Raw genomic sequence first — 17,552 nt, 5'->3', positions numbered from 1 at the left:
TGTTACGACCTCTGCCTATGCCCCATCAACCGTGGTCTCACATTGCCGTGGATTTCGTGACAGGACTGCCGCCTTCTGAAGGTAAAACTGTCATACTCACCATCATTGACAGATTTTCTAAGGCTGTGCATTTTGTCCCCCTGTCCAAACTCCTGTCCGCCCTGGAGACCGCCAAGCTCCTCATCCTCGTTCCTGCTGGACCCATTTCATCTCGGAGGTCTGGAAGGCGTTCTGTCTGGCAATCAGGGCTTCTGTCAGCCTCACTTCGGGATACCATCCCCAATCCAACAAGCAGATGGAGCAGGCGAACCAAGACTTGGAGTCGGCATTGCGCTGCGTCTCCGCCCAACATCCCGTCTCAAGGCCCACCCACCTGCCCTGGGTACTGGGTACGTACTGACAACACAAGTTCATTTAACTGAGACAAGAGAGAGATGTGGTTCCAAAGTAAAGCAAAATTTATTAATTGAAGTGAAATAATAAATAAATGGAAATATCTGTGGAGAAGGGGGTTAATAACTCAGGGAAAATGAATCAAATTCTGAAAATATAACAATTTTATTGAAATATTATTTTTTAAAACAAAATCTTTTTGAGACACATATTCTAAAATTAACCAAAACAATGGACAGAAGCCAGCTTAAGGGAGGCAGCCTACTTAAGGATGTGTTCCAGGAGTGCAACAATTTATCCACCACTCGTGCTCACTGCAATCGGCAATCACTGCAAATGGTGCATCACTGCAAACTGTGTCCCGGTGAACTTAAACACTTAGGGGAACCACTCTAACGTGCCTAGCCTCCACTATGAGCCGACTAACGCCACTGAAATAACGGAAAAAAGGGGCAAAAGAAATATTACAACAATTAAAAACGCACCAGTTGGTCCAAGCTAATTATATAAGAATGTACAACAAAACAAATCAAGGGAAAACTAGAGCAAAACAAAACAGCAGCTGACAATGACCTATACATTCAAAAAGGGCAAGTAAATAGTGAAAACATGTTAGTGGCATATCAGTTATATTCCTGCTTACAGTTAAATTACATACCTTAATAAAAAGGTGTACAGGCTAACCCCACTTAATGCGTCCCCACAACATTTGAGGTGAACTATAAAAGAGAAGAAGTTTTGATTTGTTCATACTACTTCACTTGCACATCATGTATCGGCAGTTTACAACATACCTTCATTTATAGGTAGATGCCCACACGACAGCCAGGGAGAGACAAAGAGACAGCCGTGAGGCCACAGGTGCCGTAAATGCCTTCAGATTAATCAGGACTGAGTTGGGCAGATGAGTTGGGAAGGGTTGGCCTGAACACCAGGGTGTGTTCCAGAGCCAACAGCCTAATTAATATGACGAAACACTGGTTTCCCCATCACACACGCAACACCCTTGTGAGCGCCGCCACAGGTATGTTGCCTTTCGAGGCAGCTAACGGCTTCCAGCCCCCCTTGTTCCCCGAGCAGGAGACCGAGGTGGCGGTTCTGTCTATCCGGGACCAGATGCAGCAGACAGGTTTGGCAGACAGCCCGCTCTGCCCTCCTCTGTTCTGTCGTGCGGAATCAGCGCTGGCATACGTCTCGGGTAAGAGGGTGTGGCTGTCCACGAGGGATCTCCCTCTCCAGACGGAATCTCGAAAACTGGCACCCAGGTACATTGGACCGTTTGACATTATTAAAATGATTAATCCTGCGGTGGCCCGCCTCAGACTCCTGGGGGCGCTCAAAGTGCATCCCTTGTTCCACGTCTCACTTCTCAAGCCAGTGTCTTCCAGCCCGGGGCAGGGGATTCCAGTACCTGGTGGACTGGTAGGGGTTAGAGTCCGGAGGAGCGCTCCTGGGTTTCACGCTCCTTTATTGTGGACACCACCCTGCTCAGAGACTTTCCGGACAGACCTGGTAGGACGCCTGGAGGCACCCTAACCCTGAACTACTGATCTCTGCCTCCGCCCTTCCTGCTTTTGGGTCCTAACCAAAACCTCCTACACAACACTGACAACTATCAGAATGACATTGTAAATATTATGCAAAGACAAAATGATATCACTGCTCTACTGGTTCAGCAAAATCTGTCTTCCGTCCTTCCACCAAGAAATATCCCTGTGTTCAATGGAGATCCTCTTCGTTTCAGTTCTTTCATCAGAGCTTGTGAAAATGGAATGGAGGAGAAATGAACAATTGGAGCGACTGTTTGCACTTTCTTGAACAATGCACCAGGGGGCAACCAAGAGATTTAGTGCAAAGTTGTCAACATTTACCTTCTGAGCAGGGATACCACAGGGCCAAAGGTCTTCTGGCAGAACATTTCAGAAATGAGCATAAAATTGCATCTGCTTACATGGAAAAGATTATGAACTGGACACCTGTTAAAATTGAGGACATTGAAACATTACAATCATTCTCCTTGTTTCTCAGAGGGTGCTCAAATCTAACAGAGCAAAAGATGCATATGAAGGAGCTGGACTTACCATCAAATATGAGGGGCATCATCCTGAAACTTCCTTAGAAATTAAGAGACAAATGGAGAAATGTTGCTTGTGATCTGCAAGAGCGAAGTGGAAGAAGAGTGCTGTTTTCTGATCTTGTCACCTTCATTGAAAAGCAGGTTAGAATACTATCAGACCTACCTTATGGCAACATTCAGGACTTACCATCTACCAACTTTAAGCCTCCAATGCTAGTCATCTAAAGCAGAGGAAAAAAGGAAGCAGTTTTGCCACCAATGTCACTGCAGTAAAAGAGGGAGTCATTACTCAATATACAGGAAACAAGAACAAGTCCTTCACTACTCACTGTCTGTTTTGTTCACATAGTAGTCATTCACTTGATAAATGCTCACAGTTTAAAGTTAAAGTGCACCGGGACAAGATTAATTTCATCAAAGAAAAAATAATCTGTTTTAGTTGCCTGAAAGTAGGCCACACAAGCAAAGACTGCAGGAGTCGTTCGGATTGCAACGGGTGTCACCAAAAGCACCCTGGAGTTCTTCATATAGAGTGGCAGGATAAAGGAACATCCTAATCAGAAGCCCAGCCATCTTTGAGCCCGCCAAGTGATTCAACTACTACTACAATGTATCAGACCTGTGGCCATATTGGGGCCGGTTGTGAAGATGACTCCATCTTTTCAATTGTAGCAGTTAAAGTCAAGAGTCAAAGGAGCAACAAAACTGTACAGACATATGCCTTCTTGGATCCAGGGAGTTCTGGCACGTTCTGTACAAAAGACTTGGCAAGGAAGTTGAACCTGAAAGGTAAAAGGACAAGTATTCTGTTAAGAACAATGGGTCAAAAAAAGGTTGTAAATGGTCATGTTCTGTCAGGTCTTGAAGTGTCTGGCATGGACATCACTGATTTCATTGAGTTACCGGACGTTTTAACTCAGAGGACCATGCAGGTCTCCACATTCAATGTTCCACGACAAAGGATGTTGATCGGTGGTCATATTTGAAGCAAGTCAAGCTCTACGACATTGATGCAGGCATTGATTTGCTTTTTGGAACTGATGCCCCTAAAGTTATGGAACCTTGTGAGTTGATAAACAGCCAGGATGATGGTCCCTATGCAGTCAGAACCAGGGTCGGTTGGGTTGTTAATGGTCCACTTTGTGGCCTGAAAAGAAAATTTGACTGGTCAATTTAAGAAGGAATACATCACGTTTCTTAATGACATGATAACTCAAGGATATGCTGAGCTGATACCTCCAGACCAACTTAGGCAAAACAATGGAAAGGTGTAGTATATCCCTCATCATGGAGTTTATCATCCCAGAAAAGGCAAGCTGAGAGTTGTTTTTGGCTGTGGAGCAACATACAAAAGGGACATCACTAAACTGCCAGCTCTCTTTAGACAAGAGGCTGTTGCTATAATGGCAGACATTCAAGCCATGTTTCATCAAGTTCATGTCTTAGATAAGCACATCAGCTTTCTACGCTTCCTCTGGTGGCCTAATGGTGACACTGCACAGTCTCCCCTGGAGTATTGCATGCAAGTACATCTATCTGGAGCTGTATCATCACTAAGTTGTGCAAATTGTGCTTTGAGGAGAACTGCAGATGATAATGCCAAACAGTTCCCTATTGAAGTGGTCAGTACAGTCAAACGTAACTTTTATCTGAATAACTGAAATCGATGGCTTCAGTGGAGGAAGCAGTGCACATGGTCAAGGATTTGACTGCTCTCTGTCATAAAGGAGGATTCAATCTCTCCAAGTGGATCAGCAACAGCCACACGGTGCTACACGGTGCTAATCGCTGAGGACAGCAGAGCAAAGGACATGATGGAACTGGATTTTGACACAGACCAACTTACAATGGAACGAGCACTAGGACTACAGTGGTGCATCGAGACTGATGAATTTAAGTTCAGGACCTCAGCAAGAACAACCACAGACCAGAAGAGGGATGTTGTCAGTGGTCAGCTCACTTAATGACCCTTTACGATTTCTAGCCCCATTTTGTCTGCCTGCAAAGCTGTTGCTGCAGGAGCTTTGTAGGAGAAATTTGGGTTGGGATGAAGCAATTCCCAATTCCTTCGCTGAGCAATGGTCTGATTGGCTGGAGGGCCTTCAAAAGGTGGCTGAATTCAAAGCAGGGTTCGTAAGCATTTTTTCAAGGTCAGATTCAAGCACTTTTCAAGCACTTTTGAGGGCAATTTTCAAAATTTTCCAGCACCTTATTGCTGGGGTAAAATACATATCTACAAGAATATATATACTCACATATGCTGTATTATATGCTGTATGCTCGTATTATGCTGTAAACATCTAAAATTATGTTTCATAATAGCAAAAAGTTTAGAAATTAAAGGAGAACACAAAGTTTTATCCAAAAAAAGGGAAGCCATTTGGCGTTCTTCAGGTACACTTACACCAAGACAAAGAGAGACCTGAGAGCATCCAGTAATTTTCTTTTTTGACAAACTTTTATAAGCTGTTCGCTTATTCATCAAAGTTTATTAATATTGAACGTGTCATCAGTCCAAATTGCATCAAATTCACCTTCTCCTCAGCCATCCTTCTCTATTGCTACCAGGCTGCATGTGTGACACACACACACAGATTTTATTTCTCCTTTTAATAAGCAAACTCTTTCTCTTGGGAAAGGACAGAGTTGCTACTCTGAAGCAGACTACAATTCCTCAATCTGGACCAACAGCACAACAGTCCTTAAATACATCTGTAATGAAAACAGGAGATTTCATACCTTTGTGGCAAACAGAGCCTCTGTCATAAGGGAAGCAGCAGATGTTGATCAGTGGAGATATGTGGGTACTAAGGAAAATCCAGCAAATGAAGCATCAAGAGGAAGGAGAGCTGAGGATTTCCTGAATGGCAGGAGATCGATAAATGGACCTCAGTTTCTCTATAGGTCAAAGGATGAATGACCTAAATTGGATGTGGATCTTGGTGCGATTCCTGCGGATGACCCAGAGGTCGAGAGGGACTTGATAGTGAACACTGGGCCTCATTCATGAACCGTTCTTACGAATAAATTTGTTCTTAAGTCCCACTTACAAAGATTTTACGAAGATTGTGGCATTCATGAATTTTTTCTTATCTAGGATTTTTTCTTAGGCAAGAACAAATCCTACAAACACTCAGGAGTACTCTTACGCACATTTCAGTGCCGAAATGCTGGCATGGTTGTATTTTCTTCTCTTGTGTAGTTCAATAAAATGCAATATTACAGTGATAATTCTGTCATATTTATTCATTTATTTATTTATTTCATATTTTTTGTCATTTACAAATAATTTAAATTCTAAAATAAATTAAATGTGCCAATGATTTAAGATAAATCAAGTACATTGGAAACATGCCATCAATTAGTAACCCACCCCCACCCTATTTATACGTGGCATTTCTCCATCCAAGGCCCGCAAAACAATGGCATATATATTGTTGCTACGGCTTTCATCAATGTAAGAACACAGCTGCGAACAATTCTGAGGCTTAAGAACGCGTTGGTGAATCTGACGTAGGGTTTTCTTAAGGAACCTCTTAAGAACAACTTAAGAATCTAAGAAGATTCTTAAGAAGATATTGGTGATGAGGCCCACTGTTCTTAAGGATGTGTGCCGCTTGAAATGAAATTTAAGACCAATGACACAAAATATTTTTTTCCATTTCTGTTGATGAACATAAAAACATGATTTTTTGGTCCAATGAAAAAAGTTTAATTTTGAAAAACACAACACATTCCAGCTATGGCATGGAGCTGCAGGCTTTCTTTAGTTCCTCCTCCACCTGTTGCAATTCTGCCATTTTTTCTTTGTACCACTTTCTTGACATGGTTTGATTTGGTGATGAGCTGTGCTATCAGGGTGCCAGCCTTTCCCTCAGCTTGTGTGGCGAGCTGATCAGCATCATCCAGCAGAACCTTTGCCACCTCAGACAGAGAGGTTTTCTTCTTCTTAAGTTCCTCAACAATATAAACTCACCAGCCACTTCATTCAGAACACTTGTACTATATTATGTGTTCAAGACAACAGCTCTGCCATAACTTCTACCTTGACAATATAATAATGTTCAGTTTTGATTGACACTGTCAGAAATATATTCACTTAATTACTGATGTTATAATTTGCAGTGGTGTTGAACTGGACTGCATTATATTCAAAGTTTTGGTCACAACATTTAGATGAATGAGATGGGCAGAATGATGTTTCTAATTTTCTGCTTCCTTAATTATCTATGTGTGCCGCCTGCTTACTTAGAAATGGCGTAGTAAAGCCTGGGCTGTTACATGTCCCATGAACTGCGATCCCGCATATCTGGACTGGACGTGATCTTCGCACCAATAGCGGACATGCACATCCAGATGTTTTGTCTTCGTGGTCTGGTTGAGGCTCTCATCAAACATTAAAACAAACGCGTCCTTGTTAGCATCTGCAACAAGCTGCTCTGAAATGTACGGGACTACGAGTGGGCAATATCAGAGTCTGGGAACATTGCACGGAATAAGTTTCCAATTCCCTCACTTGATTTGTATGATCGGGTTTTTTTTTTGGTCACGGTGTTCAGACACCACAATACCACTGCTTTCATCGTAGGCGTGCACCCAAACATTGTCCGGAGATTTGGTGCTGCTGTCCCAGTTGTTGATATTGGAGATGGGGTTGGAGGTACAGTAGAGACGAGAGTAGAATAGAACTGGAAAACACCTGGCGTTTGTTGACAGCTTGATTTTGTGTTTGGCGCTGTGCATGTGGGACTCCACTGCCTTGATTCCCATTGTGCTGAGTTTGAAACATTTCTTGCACAAAATACACATGCCTGGTACCGGTTCAGCCACCTAGAAACATCTTTGTTGGACAGCCAATTTTCACTAAATTTACACTATGCGGTCCGACTGCTACCTGAATGACGTGCATCTGCTCTGAGAGTCACGTCCGCAAACACATCACTGTTTTGTTGGTTCCGCTCTTGTGATTGCGTGATGTTACTGCTATTCGGCATTCTTTTTTTTTTTTATAAATAAATGTTACCTATTATTCTTAGATTTGAGACCATTTACAATCATAAAATCCCACTTACCATTTGTTAACATTTTTAAGACTTTTGAAAGATTGATTTAAGACATTTTAATGCCAATTAAGGCCTTATTTTTATTAATAAATTCAATGCTTTTAAAGACTTTTTAAGAATCCACGGGAACCCTGTGTTATTTCTCCTCTTGGATGAAGCTAAAAGCATCTGCAACTTGGTTTCTGAAGGTCAAGGAAACCCTGATGTTATTGGGACAGAAGAGAAAGGAGCTTGTGCTTCTGCAGGCCTTGGAAAGGACAATCTCCAGATTCAAGAACAGGAAGTGGAAAGGAAAATTCCTAGCTTTAAGGACACACTCAAAGGACAAAATCTTACTCCTGAGGACCTTGCCAAAGTGTAGCAGTCAATTATTCAATATGTGCAAAAACACAAGTTCAGAAGCGAAATTGCCTCACTGAAGGGTGGCTGCAAAAACGTTCCCAAAGACAGTCTACAACCTGGACCCGCTATTGGATGGTGAAATCCTCCAGGTGGGCAGTCGCCTGAGTAAAGCAGCAATGCCAACAGAATCCAACATCCAGTCATCTTGTCCAAAGACCTGCGCACATATCCATGCTAATTCTGCGCCATATCCATCAGCAACTGGGGCATGCAGGAAGAAATCACATGCTGTCCAGTTTACGGCAGAAGTACTGAATAATTAGTACAAACTCTGCGGCAAGGAAGGTAATATCTGACTGTGTTGTTTGTAGACGCAACAGAGGAAAGCTTGGTGAACAGAAGATGGCAGACTTGCCTGAGGGGAGAGTGTTGCCTGACAAAGCCCCTTTTACAGATGTTGGAGTTGACTATTTTGGCCCTATTGATGTTTAAAGAGGCAGAAGTCATCTTAAATGGTATGGAGTACTTTTCACCTGTTTGACTAGTCGGGCTGTACACTTGGAAGTGTAAATGCAGTTCGGGGGTTTATCTGTAGACATGGACCAGTCTCATCTATCAGGTCTGATAATGGCACAAATTTTGTCGGAGCCAATCGGGAGCTGAAAGAAAGTCTGGCTGCTTTAAATCATGGCAAAATTCAAAGAGCTTTGGTCAAGGATGGCTGTAGCGACATGGATGTGTTTTTTTTGCTTGTCACTAGGAGGTAATGTGTGTGTCTGGAGGTATGTCCATGTGTGGGCGGAGTTGTGTGTGTGTGGGGTGTGTGTGTCACTGGGGCTGAATGATTGCCTGATGAATGCCACCTGCGTCTGACTGGGAATTGTTTATTTGATGCAGAGAGAGGAGAGGCAGGGTTCTGATATTTCTGTTGACTGCTAAAACTTTTTTACCATCACATAGCCCATTTCTGCAAGTCCATCCACGAAAATGTATGCACGAAATTACGTTTCATTGAAAGGGTAAAATAAACACCCCCGAACTGCAGTAATGGCTTCACGTTTCCTCCTTCGATTAAGCATGACGGACAGATCCCTGTATTCCCCTCTCAGTGACGAATCTGGTTTCGATAGTCACGATACAAAGTCAACAGAACGCGGCTACAGATCTGACATAAGTTTGCTGGATTGATGCACGTAAAACAATGGACCACTCAGCCACTTTCGACGGTGACCGCGAGTAAATATGAATGAAGTGACGGAACGCAGCACAAGCCACGGTATGTTGAACTCAGCTTATTTATACGGCAAAGTTTACGCCTTGCCTGGACGCAGTTGATGCTGGTTGCTACTGCATATTGGATGCACACAGATGCTGTGGCTGCTGTTTGATGTCATTCTTGCCGTATTGCTCAAGATTTAATTAACCTGTGGAAAAAGTGGACTGCTTGTTTTGTGCACATTAAAGGAGTGAAGTTGGATGTGGATGTTTCATGCATTGACTGCTGATGCTAAAGCTGGAATTTTTCTGTGGACTGTGGACTTCGACAAACAGTCTGGTTCGCAAGCATCAATAGATACAAAGGATTTATTGAGGATGTGTCCTGTCCTGGCTCTCTGAAACGAAGAGACCAGCCTCAAGACATGCAACAAATGACAATGTGGAGACACACCCAAATAACAAAGAATGTGAAAATCCTCCAATCCTGCCACTGCATAAGCCACATCTGGCCAGTAAAATTTCCCCAGACATGGGACAGGAGGAGATGCCTGGAAAAAGTCATGACATGGACCAGGATGACATTCAGCCAAATGACAGTATCTCAAAAGTTGGAAGCAGACAATATGGATCAAAATCTGGGACTTCAAGAACTTCAAGATCCTCAGTTCCTCTTCTTGTGTCAAAGCAGGGGCTGGAATGGCTGCTCTTCTCACTCGGCAGAAGTTACTCAAACAAAAACAAGAGCTGGACCAGCAAGAAGAGGAAATAAAAGAAGAGAGAGATTTGAGCTTGAAGTGGAGATAGCAGCTGCCCAGGCGAGGATGGAGGTCCTAAAAGTCTCAGGAAGCAGTGTGAAAGGCAGCAGATGTAAAGAATCGGCTGGCATGGAATCCTATATGGCCAGAGGGACTCATGCTCTTGATGCTGAGGCTGATTTATTTGTGCCCGGTGGCCAAGGAGTATATGACATTCGGATCTCATCTAAGTCTTATCTGACAAAAAGGCAAATGAAAGGAAAATGACTGCTGATGCTGGATCTCAAAATGACCAGCAGAGGCTGCCTGGGTTCCTGATGGCTCCTAATGTGAACAATGATGTTTCAGCTTCTCACTTTACAGTCTGTCCACATGCTCAGGTGCCAGTCGTTGACGACAGTAACAATTTTGCTATCCATAATGGCAAGGCAAACTGACATTTTTGCTCTGCTGGTGCAACAACATAATATATCTCATTTGCCAAAAAGCGAGATCCAGGTGTTTGATGGAGATCCTCTTCACTATCATGCCTTTATAAGAGCCTTCGCGCGCAACGTAGAAGAAAGGACAGGTGATGCTGGAGACTGTCTGCACTTCCTCGCACAGTATACAAGAGGAGAACCACGAGAGCTTGTGCGAAGCTGTCAACAAATGCCTGCAGATAGAGGATATCAAAAGGCAATGGCTTTGTTGGAAGAGCATTTTGGGAATGAACAAAGGATTGCTTCAGCTTATTTGGACAAAGCACTCTCATGGCCTGTGGTTAAAGCAGAGGATGTTGAATCTCTCCAAGCTTGTAGTCTCTTCTTAAGAGGATGTTGTAATGCGATGGATGACATACAGTATATGTCTGAACTAAACATGCCTGCAAACATGCTAACGGTGAACAAGAAGTTGCCGTACGAGATGAGAGAAAAAAGGAGGTCAGTAGCTTGTGGCATTCAAGAGACCCGCCATCCAAGAACTACTTTCCCTGACATTAACCCTAACCCTAAAAATCGCAGCAGACCCTGTATTTGGCAATAAACAGGACACTCCAAAGACAATACAAATTAAAGATGGCAGCAAAAATAACTATCAGCGTCGCACATGAAACCGAGTAAGTAGTTTTGCAACTACAGTATCATAGGTTGATGGAAAGGCCCTTGTGGAAAAGGAAGGAGCCCCACTGGGCAAAAGGACCTGCTTATAGTGCAAGGGTGAACATGCATTGGAGTTGTGTTCTCTATTGGGAAAGAGGGCGCATAAAGACAAGATCACTTTTCTGAAAGAGCATGGAGTCTGCTTCACCTGTCTCTGCATAGGGCACATGAGTAAGGAGGCGACTGTCATGTAAAACATGTGAATGTTTCAGGAAGAGGAACTAGAATTCTCTTACGCACTATGGGCCAAGAAAAGCTTGTGGGAAGTTGCATTGTATCGGATCTGGGGGTAGCTGGCCTGGAAAGCGACCTTTACTAGGACTTGCCAGATGTCTTTACACAGAAAAAAATGCCTGTGTGCAGGAGCAAAATACCACGGGGGCAGGATCTGGTGAGATGGCCATATTTGCAAGGGGTACACCTACCTGAAATTGATGCAGACATTGAGCTTTTAATCGGTTTGAATGCACCGAGAGCCCTGGAACCAATAAAGGTGATTCCAAGCAGGGCCGTAACCAGGATTTTAGAAATACTGAGGTCATAATTGCGGAGGTTTGAACATAAGCAAAGTTTCAGCGGGTGGGTCCATAAGAAAATGTGTATTTGGAACTGACACTGTGTGTGTGTTGACCAACCTTCGAGAGGGCAGGGACAGCAGAATACAGTACAGATGTGGAGAGCAAGTAGATTGGGGCAGGCAGGCAAGCACCAGGCATGTAGACTCACTGGAATTGTATGATTGTTGATTATTGACAGTACACTGATTCCAATTAACATAAATGTCCTAACATAAGCAAAGTTTCAAAGATTATCTAGCCTAGATGTAACAGGGCATAATGCAAGCCAAGATTTTTAACAAGAAAAGTTGTTCATAAGGAAATATGTATTTGTAACTGATTTTAAACAGCCTGAAAGCATGCATGGTGCCTGAGAACTGATGTTACCTTTTCATTAAAGGCTAAAGCAATTCTGCGATGGCCAGAGGCATCCCAGCGCCTTAGCACTTTGACTGGATCTAGGGCTCTGTGTTTATGAACATGCATCATTGCAAGTCCTGACAGTCTCTCATTGCCCATGGATGATCTTAACCAGGTTTTCAGCCTCCTTAATGCTGAAAAGGACCTCTCACATGAACAGGTGGTCACTGGGAGTGTCAGGTAGATTGAGAGGATACAGTGGATGTTTGGATAGTACTCCTTTTCTAGTCCAGCTAGTGTTTTTATAGCTGAGGATTCCAGCTCTTCTGGAGCTTGTTTCTTGACTTTCCATCTGTGAATCTCCTGGTCGACGAAGTCAGGCTGAGGGAGGTCTTTTCTGTACCATGACAGCATCATTTCTTGCTTCTCCTTTGTGAGTTTGGACAGAGATGATGGTATCAGGTATGTAGCAAGCATAGCAGGCTCTGACCCTTCCATAAACCTGGTGTTCACTTGGCTGATCACATGGTCCACAAAAGGGTAGAAAAGATTTACTCGGTAGTGTTCTTCTATGGACTCTGATGGTGCGTTTGCTCTCAGTTGCTGTTTATTTGTCACACGTTTTTTTACAGGAACCACACCAATGGTGCTGGCAAGTTGTTCTGACTTCTCATATACTTCTTTGAAGCTCTCCTCATTCCTCAGCAAAGAAATGACCTGAGCCACCTCTCTGGCCTCTTTGTACGCAGTCATTAGGTCGATATTTGTTGACTGTAACTGGTTGGTCAATGGTTGGATATAACCAAGGATTTTGTTTGTGGTGACAGCAGAGACAATTGTGTCAAATGACTCAATACTGTGTTTTAGGTTGCTGGCCTTGCTAGCATTAGAGGAGGTCCCAGATTCCATGTCAGTGAGTGCAGAGTGTGCTGCTTTGAAGTGCTCTATAAAAGCACCTACTGTCTTTCCTCTGGAGCCCCAACGTGTGTCTGACATGAGTGGGATACCACCTATTTTTCTTTTCTTGCTTGCCTGAGTTTCCTCGTTTTCTTGTGGATCTTCTTGTAACATGTTCTTCCTAACAGCAGATGCAGAAAAAAACACTGCTATTTTCTCTATAGTAGCCATGGTGTTCCTGATGAGGGGAACATCAGAACATCCATGAACAACCACAAGGTTGAGTGTGTGGCTTCGGCAGTGTGTAAATAGTGCCCTTGGCTGAAGTTCTCTAATACGTTGTTGAACTCCACTCACATGGCCACTCATTGTGCTGGCTCCATTGTAGCCCTGCCCTCTGAGATATTTGATGTCCAGATCCCATTTTTTCAGCTGAGACAGAATGGCTTCTGCAATTGATTGAGCATCTTGTTTGTCAAGAGGACGGAAACCCAAGAACTGCTCACATATTTCAGCCCTATTGTCATGGTTAATGTACCGAATGCAGATGGATAGTTGTTCTATGCCACTCACATCCATGGTCTCATCTGCAAGGACAGAGAAATACTTGGCTTTTTTAATTTCCTTCACTATTTCCTCCTCAATCTCTGCCCCATAGGATGCTATCAGCTCATTTTGGATTTTCGGTGTGATGTACTTCGCATTTTTTGGAGCCGTTTCAAGTGTGGCATCGAATGAGGATTTCCAGGAAATGAAATGAGAGAAGTTGCCATCTTCACTTTTGCCAGTCCAGTTCCCACGCAGTGCTATGTTCCTCTTAGAGAGATTAATAATGACATCTAAGATGGAAAGGAGAATTTTTCGATTCTTATTGACCTTCTCTTAATAATTTTTGTCCACCGCTGATTTTATACTTTCCTTTTTGCCTTTTGCAATGTCTAGAAAATTTTCAGCGAGCTTGGTGGCTTCTGTGTGGCCTGAGCTACAACCGTGATTAGTGATTATTCCCCGCTTCTCCCCAAGAGCATTTTTCCAATCATAAAATCCTTCATTTCTGAACACTACATTTGTTGTTTTTTTGCCGAATGACATACAGATGGCACAGTATGCACTATCTTCTGACACTGAATATCTCAACCATGGATATGTATCCTCCCATTTATTGCTGTAGCGTAACAGCCTCTGACCGAATTTCCGTTGGGGGTAGTTGTGGTTTTGGGTAACCCACTTGTTGTTCAGAAGGCTGTACTTCTCTTCTTCATTAAGTGTTTTATTTTTGTACTTGGCTGGATCCAACTCATTTTGACATGTACTGACACCAGCTCTCTCATCTATCATCACTGTCTCCTCTCCTGTCACCTCTCTTCCATCCTCGTCTCCCCCAGTACTGCTCTCCCTCTCTTGTTCCAGTGAGTCTCCTTTGCTCTTTCCCTCAGCCTCCTTTTCTGTGTCTATCTGCTGTTGATTATCTGCTCTCTCTTTTTCGTTTCCTGTCTCTGTGTCTTCAATATTTCTACCTCCATCCTTGTCTCTTTGTTCTCTCTCATCCTCTGACTGTCCCTTTCTTTTCAACTCCTCTCCACTTGTCTCTCCTGCCAAGAAGGAATTAAACAAAATAATGTACACCTCCTTAATATCAACTTTAAAACACACTTAACTGTGTCACTACACTAACTCAAATACCAAAAATGCAAACTCAAACACAAACAGTACATGAACACAAGCAAAATGTAAGTCATACAATTTCACTATTAGTCTTACTAGATATGTCGTTAAGTTAAGTTACACTGAGATTGAATAATTAGGATTATGATCCAATTAGATCAGAGGACAGTATGATTTGTTTCATTTGTTTGATTTTGACATTGATAACCCTATCCTGGGGCAGCACCTGGTCTTCTCATTCACCTTTCTTTTCTTTTCTCCCCCTCTCGTCCTCTTCTTGCCCTATTCTCTTCTTCTCAAATGAGAGCAGGGTCTGACGTGCTCTCTTTATTATTTCTGAAGAAAGTAAGCACACAACAACTCAGCTGAGTTAATAAAGTAACATTAAAAGCACTGGGTAACATTGTGTTACTGTCCTGGCCTCTGTTGGGATTAATATTATAAAAACTAGTTTTAGAGTTCCAGAAGTACTACATTACCCACAATCCTATAGTGTAACAGCGACGTATCTGATTGGTGGACTCGCTGTTACCATGGAAATGTTTACCAAACCCGCTAATTTCATGTTAGCTAGTTACTGCTACCACTGAACTCTACCATCGTTTACCACAGCGCTACCATGATTTCACTTTCTGACCTACTGCGGTTCCAGGCTTAAAACTCTTTATATAACGATTTAATGAAACGTCAAACGAGTAAATGAATGGCAAATTCGCGTCCGGAACCGGAGCCGTTAAAAAAGTGGGCGATCACTGTTGAGCTCTATGTTATCACTTGTGATGGTTGATCGCTAACTTGGATGGCACTACTGCGTGAAATCGCAGTTAAATTAAAAGTATCACTCACGTGAGCTTGTTGGCATGCTTTATTTACATCAGAGGACATCGTGTTTTAAAGTTTGAAATCGTATGGTTTATTAAAATACAAGCAACCTGGCCAGTATATTCCAGTTACCAATTTTGCGATGTCTATTTTAGTAAGTAGAGAATACGTTGGACTACAAATCCTTACCGCTGAAGTACAGCTTGGCCAGAAACTCTTTTAACAGAGTTTTTAATCCGTTATTGTACGCTAAAGGTTGCCAAAAGCCGCAGTCTGGACTGGAGCAGAGACAGTGGACATATACTGTATAAGAGTTTCCTCTTCCCGCTGAGGTAGCCTACCCACAAACCAGTGCGATGACCAAAGATGGTATATTTACGACAAGATAAACCACTCTGTAACGGTAACCCACGGTGATGATCACACAGTGGAGCAAGTGGTTTCTGTACAAAGTAAAGTTATTTTTCGGCAGTTATCGCCTCCTCTGTTTTTTGTTTTTTTTCCCCACTGAGAAAAAATACCGAGGACATGACCTCGGTGTCCTCAATGGTAGTTACGGCCCTGATTCCAAGTGAAGAAGGAGGGGCATTTGCTGTCCAGACGTTGTTGGGAAGGACTGTTAATGGGTCAATGTCTGGTGAAGCAGACTTGGAGCTCCAAGAATCACTGCTAACCGCATCTCTGTGGTGAAATTGGATGAACTGTGGAAGCAGCAGTTTCAACTAGGCTTCCCTGAATGCAGCCATGAAGAACAACTGGGTCCATCAAGAGACGATCGCCAGTTTATGGAAATGGTGAAAGGCACTGTTCAGGTGGTGGATGGTCACTACACCATTGGTTTGCCCATAAAAGAGAAATGTATGCATGCCTGATCATCACAAGCTAGCAGAGCAACGCACCTTGATACTGAAAAAAAGGTTCCAAAGATGCCGTATTTCATGCAGATTACACCACCTTTATGCACAATATCACTTCCTGCGGTTATGCTGAAAAGGTTCCTGCTGATGAGCTGGCATTCAGCCGTGGCAAAACATGGTATATTCCACACCATGGTGTATACAATACACAAAAGAAGAAGATCAGAGGACTTCCGGCGGAAGGACAGAGATGTAAGACGCGTTTCGCAGAGGCTCCTCTGGAATGTGACTTTTTTTACACTCCTATGTTACACTTTTGCTTGCTTTTTGCCGGCGTTAAGCACTAACACCGCAAACTTATTTTTTTTTGCTCACGGTCACTCTATGATGGCAGGCCGAGGGAGAAACGATACTTCTAGAGCAGGCCGCAGCAGGCAACAGCCTTCTCCTGAGCTACAATCCCCAGTTCAGCTAGATGCTAATGCTAACGCCACCCTGTTGCTGAACATGAGGGAGATGATGGACGAAATGCGCTCAGATATCCTCAGTAAGTTTGAAACCACCATCTCAACAGCAGTTAAAAGAGAGATCGTGGCGGCTTTGGAGCCATTAGAGAACAGACTTGCTTCATATGGCGAATCGATCGCGGACCTTGAGCGCTCGGCTAACGCTCAGGACATGGAGCTATCTGACCTCCGAGCTAACGTTAGCAAGCTAACCACCACTGTTGACTCCTTGTCAAAGAAATGTGAGGACCTGGAGGGTCGTTCAAGGTGGAATAATGTTCGCCTAGTTGGCCTGCCCGAGGGCACAGAGGGTCCTCGTCCCACCGAGTTTGTGGCCCAACTCTTACTGGACATACTTGGCCTTGACGACAAGCCTATGCTGGACCGGGCCCATCGCACTCTACGCACCAAACCCAGGGATGGCGAGCCACCTCGTCCACTCGTTATTCGGGTAAATTTATTTCAAGTCCGGAACCAAATTCTACGTCGTGCCGGAGAAGCTTCCCCGCTTTCCTACATGGGCAGGAGAATATCGATCTATCCTGACTTCACCCCAGCGGTTGCTAAGAAGAGGGCCACCTTTGCCATGGTGAAGAGGGAGCTCCATTCCTGCCCAAACATCAAGTTTGGTCTTCTTTACCCGGCAACGCTACGCATCACTCTGCCCGACGGGCAGACCCACAGGTTTGAGGATCCGACATTGGCTTTACATTTTATTGAGAAGAACATTAAAAAGGGAGTCTCTCCTGACACCATTTAGCATGTTTAACATGTTTACTTGCTATTGGGCAGCTACTGTTACTAACCTTGGGGACTATATTTGCCATCTATCCTGGTTGTCCTGTTTTCTTAATGTGTTCACTGAGCTACAGTTTTGATATGACTTTGTTCTCTTGTT

At 43.5% G+C, this 17,552-nt stretch overlaps 1 protein-coding gene across 1 annotated transcript; it reads right to left on the bottom strand.

Annotated features, from left to right (window-relative positions):
- Positions 1-11,548: 11,548 nt before the first annotated feature.
- LOC115576276 (52 kDa repressor of the inhibitor of the protein kinase-like) lies at positions 11,549-13,598 on the bottom strand. The gene is made up of 2 exons (XM_030408793.1): positions 11,935-13,598; positions 11,549-11,715 (listed from the first exon to the last, which is right to left on the bottom strand). Exons 1-2 carry the CDS (start codon positions 13,381-13,383, stop codon positions 11,713-11,715), a joined length of 1,452 nt encoding a protein of 483 aa, XP_030264653.1. The 5' UTR covers positions 13,384-13,598; the 3' UTR covers positions 11,549-11,712.
- Positions 13,599-17,552: the final 3,954 nt, after the last annotated feature.

This window comes from Sparus aurata, chromosome 23, assembly GCF_900880675.1.
Source record: "Sparus aurata chromosome 23, fSpaAur1.1, whole genome shotgun sequence".
Classification (NCBI taxonomy): Eukaryota; Metazoa; Chordata; class Actinopteri; order Spariformes; family Sparidae; genus Sparus; species Sparus aurata.
Note: the sequence above shows the minus strand (reverse complement) of the source record. Positions and strands in the feature narration are given on the sequence as shown.

Excerpts from the sequence above, each read along its gene's own strand:
- LOC115576276 (XM_030408793.1), bottom strand. The coding sequence starts at position 13,383 with ATGGATGTGAGTGGCATAGAACAACTATCCATCTGCATTCGGTACATT.